The sequence below is a fragment of the Antrostomus carolinensis genome, unplaced genomic scaffold, assembly GCF_000700745.2.
Source record: "Antrostomus carolinensis isolate BGI_N321 unplaced genomic scaffold, ASM70074v2 scaffold3258, whole genome shotgun sequence".
NCBI classification, from domain to species: Eukaryota; Metazoa; Chordata; class Aves; order Caprimulgiformes; family Caprimulgidae; genus Antrostomus; species Antrostomus carolinensis.
Window position 1 is genome coordinate 1 of NW_010334819.1, and position 4,775 is coordinate 4,775.

Genomic DNA, 4,775 nt, shown 5'->3' on the forward strand with positions numbered 1-4,775 from the left:
ACCCCGAGGTGGCCGCTGACATGGCTGGAAAAACAACGAGGAAGGTCTGGAACAAGCAGGGGATGAAGCAGGCACTGTTGTGGTTTGGGTAATTCACAGAGTTACGCCTGTGGGAAGAGGAACAGGGAACACTAATAGATTTGGAGTGGAACTCTTGGGTGTTTTTTTCCCCAAACTTTGTAGGTAAAATAGCTGTCTGTGGTTAACTGATGAAATAAGTTTATGAACATCATTCTTGGCTTAGGGTTTTCTGCTCCACAGGTAGGAACACTGGATGTGGGTTTAAAAAGTTATCTTTAATACTGTGTAACATGCATGCTAAAATTGTGTCTGGCTACATACCAGATACTATGGCAACGTATGTTTTAAGAAAGCCATTAAAATAAAAAACTGAAATGATCAATGCCACCCCTTCTGATGCCAAGCATCCACTGAGAAGTAACACAAACTATATTCAATATATCCCCAGGATCCTTTGATCAAGTGTTGTGTCAAGTGTTAGTCCAATAAAAATTCAAGTATGCAGTAAAACCTCTATTTGCTAAGTGTGCAGATGAAAATGATAGTAGTGATTGGTAGCTGGGCTGGAGGGAGAAAGCTCAATTAGAAATTGATGGTGGATGAATTAAACCTAGAAATGTGTACCTCACAGTTAATGACAGACATAAAAGATTTACCTTAACCGTTATCAGATGTGGTAACCTGTGCTCTACTTGAAGTCACACAGCACACTTGCACTGAGGAACTGAACACTGAATCTTGACTGTTCTGTCAACAGAAACGTGAATGAATGACTTCAGGAAAAGGATTATGCAAATATTGCAATAAATGTTCTTAATCAAACATTCCAGTATGTACTTTCTCTTGAATGGTTTATGGTCACACATCTGTATGTGTCACAGGTTTGGGGTATCCCGGATGGCCATAAAAATAAAAGAGAAAAACATAAACTTATATTGTGTATATAACTTTTCTGCATTTTTTTCTAAACAGAGCAACGCAGATGAAACAAGTATTTCATATTTAAGATTTCATATTTAAGCAGGGTTATAGATTAAAGCAGAGAAGACAATAAGCAGGAAAACTTGTTCCCAACAGCTTGATATGCAGTACTGCAATCCAGACTATGTCCAAGAGACAAAAGCTGTGCTGTATTGCATATGCAGATCAAGACACTATAGATCCCTCGGTTTGGTCCTTGGCATATTCCCAGCTGCTGCCTCTCCTTCTCCTCAACACCGGAGCTGTGCACAGCCAATATGAAACTAGTACAACCTGGTGGCTCTCCTCTGCTATACCTGTTTCCAATACATTCTCTTTATGGGACAGCAATACCATGAGTACAATTCTTCTAATGTAAGAGCTGACAGACCTGTTAGCATAGTTAAATATTGCAGTGGTTAAAGTTGTTACTTTCCCATATAGAACAGAACAGGCCTGCAGTGGGTTTACGGTTTTAATACTTGTGAAGTATTCCTAGGCGTGAGCCACATACAATGTTATGTGGCAGTACTCCTCATTTGTGAGTAACATTATGCATCATGAAGCTGATAAACAGATGCAAAGTTGTGTTTGTTCTTTTTGGTATTTGCCAAATATATTCTCTCACTTTTGAAAGCTAACTTTTCACTGGAATGCTGACCTGAAGGGATAAATTTTATGTTCCCTGTGCTGGGACAATGTTTAAAAAACCAAAATCAAACAGAAAACCCCACGCAACACTCCTCCCAACCATTCATAAGCAAAATATTCTGAGGATCTCTGACTGCTGCTGAGAACATCAGTACTGCAGTTACCTTCCCAGTGTTAAAGGACAGGAGTTCTAGTAGAAGAATAGAGATTTTTTTTTTAATTTAAGACTGTAACTACTTACTTCATTTACTGCAGAAATTTGGATTAAGCTCCACAAAGTGATTGTGCTGGTAAAGCAGCTTCCATTGGAAGGGTCTCTTGAGTTCTGGTAAAGCCATGGTCTGCTGCAAGTGAGTCCCATCTCCAGCAAACCTTAATCTTGTTTTTTGTGTGCTTAGGGTGAATATTTTGATCAGTCGCACGTGGCTCTACCAAATGTCTCAAAGTTCTTCTTACATCAAGCTCTGGAAGAGAGAAAAGCCGCAGAGGCTTTGATGAAGTATCAGCAAGAAAGAGGAGGCCATTACTGTTCTAAAACCATCCAGGTGGGTAGTAGACAACAAGCTTCCAAGCAGTTGCAATCTGCAGTAATTACTCTTAACTTCTTGCGTTATATTGTTGGTACTTTCAGATCTCTGCATTCAGCCACTGTTAGGGTTCCAGATAGAATTCCCTGTCATATTAGTGTACATGGTTTTGTTCTTGATTGTGATGTCTAGAAACTGTCATCACTGTCAGTCCTAACTCTACATGGTTGCTTTCCAGCCCAAAAGAATATGAACAATGGTCCCCTTTTTCTTTCACTCAGCTGGAGAGTGCTGTTTCAAATGTGTTATAATCGATTATGAGACTCTCCTTTAAATGTGCTGAAACAGCCCACTTGTCTCCTTCACACTGAAACTAAATAGAAGCCACTGGCACCAAAAATGGTAAGGAAGGAAATAGGAGAAACATCTGGCTTGGAGCAGTAGTTGATCTGTTGGAGCACAACTCAACATAGACTCTGAACTAGAGATCTGACTTGGGCTTGCATAGATACAAAGGAATAACTCAAAGTTATCAAGAAAAAGAACCCACCTCATTTGTTAGAGACCCAGGGGCTGATTCTCCTCTAGAAAATCAGTATTCTGTAAATAGTTCATACACAATGCTCTTCTTTGACCTATCATAGCAGTTGTTAAGCTGTAGAAAGTAAAAATAAAAAGGCCATCCCAAAAAACTTCCTAAATATTCAGTTTGAATCAGGGAAGACCTTATAGCAGTACTTAAAGGGAACCTACAGGAGGGATGGGGAAGGACTCTATCAGGGAGTCTAGCGAAAGGATGAGGGGCAATGGTTTTAAACTGAAAGAGGGCAGATCTGGATTAGCTATTAGGAAGAAATTATTTTACTGTGAGTGTGGTGAGACACTGGAACATGTTGCCCAGAGAAGTTGTGGCTGCTCCCTCCCTGGAAGTGTTCAAGGCCAACTTAGATGGGGCTTTGAGCAACCTGGTCTAGTGGAAGGTGTCCCTGCTGATGGCAGGGGGATTGGAACTGGATTATCTTTAAGGTTCCTTCCAACCCAAATGATTCTTGTGAAGCTATGACAGGGTTTCCTGCTGTAAGAACACTCCTCAGGCATAGCTGCTGCTATCTAAATCTCTGTTACTTGAAAAAGTGCTTGGGTTCTGCCACTTCTGTATGTTTACAGCCATCCAACTCTGCAAAAAACAACAGATGCTCCCAGCTAGGAGGAGTTACTGCAAAACGTTAGCACCTCTTGTTTAGAGTGCTAGGTAAGTTGCAGGAAACCATCAATGAATACAGTAAGATGAGCTGTTCTTCTGAATAAATGCAATTCTGTCTTTTTTTCAGAAACCAAACTGTGAGTATGCAGTCTGTCTGATGAAAGCCCTGGAATTAGCAATGGTACAGTGGAAAACTATCATCCGATATTTTGAAGAGCTTTATGCCCTGAGTATTGAAAATGCAGACCCTCATAGCGCAAGCACTATCAAGAAACAATTTATTGGGCCCAAAATCCGGAAGATCAAGCTGATGGGAGATCTGCTGACCAACGCTCGCAGGCTTGACTGTTCCCAAGATGGCAGAAATAGTCTTGGGGATTACTTTATGGACCGGTTGCAGAAAGAGTTCAGGACAGGTATAGAGCCAGAGTCTAGTCAGCACTGTAGCCCCTGCCCACCTCTCCAGCAGTGTACAGGAGCTGCAGAGGCTCTGAAGCGACCCCAGAGAGAATCTTCCCAGCACAGAAATGGCATAGGGCCAATATATGCAACCATACACTGCACTACCATGCTGCCACAGTGTAATGATGGGACAGGAGCAAAGGTGAAGCAGGGCAGGGAGGGGCTTTAATGCTGTGGCTGTTGCAGCTGTGGAGCAGCTCTAAGGCAGACCTGTATGGGTGGCCTTGAGACCAGAACTCAGGAGACATGATGCTGTATCACTCCTCCTGCTTTACACCCCGTTCCCTTGTCCTCTGTTCAGTCACAGCTCAAAATCTAGACCATACCGTTATTTTGTTCAAATGATAGCAAGGTTGCTAGTTACCTAGGTTGTTTGCATTAGTCACACTTTTATGTGTGCAATTCTTCCTAGAAGCCAAAAGCTTTTGAGCCTCTTTTCTATCTTAAATGATTATTAGGATTAGTTAGTACAAATTATTTTTAACAGTATATTTAACTTTTATTAAAAAAAAGCAACTTTACTACAAGGAAACTTCTATGTGGCAGAAAATACAAAGATTTAGTTTTATATTATTAGATATTTTATATTACTAACAGATATTTTACATTACTACCAAGTATACTAACATAATTAACTTTTTAAAAAGATTTGTTTTAAAACAGAGTTTAGTTTTCTTGTCTTATTTCTATTATAGTAGCAGTTTAAATAAGTGGTCTAATTCATTTACTTACCACCGAGCTATTTCTAGTGGCATTCTCCAAGATGGGGGATACAGACATTTCCTCAACAGTGGGACTAGACAATGTGTTGGTTTTCTCTACAGTTATTTGCCTAGCTGGCTCTTCTCATCCTCAGAAAGCAGATGAGACATAAATTAGGGGTTCTTGTTAGATGTGATCTGTACAGGTTCTAGTGTGTATTTTGCAGGTGTCACTGAAGACACTAGCTC

The 4,775-nt window shown here is 40.5% G+C and overlaps 1 protein-coding gene across 1 annotated transcript; it reads left to right on the forward strand.

Annotated features, from left to right (window-relative positions):
• Positions 1–2,030: 2,030 nt before the first annotated feature.
• LOC104519384 (ferritin heavy chain) lies at positions 2,031–4,255 on the forward strand (the record flags this gene model as incomplete). The annotated part of the gene is made up of 2 exons (XM_010174295.1): positions 2,031–2,177; positions 3,491–4,255. Coding segments are annotated over 2 exons (651 nt in total), but the record flags the coding sequence as incomplete, so codon positions are not given.
• Positions 4,256–4,775: the final 520 nt, after the last annotated feature.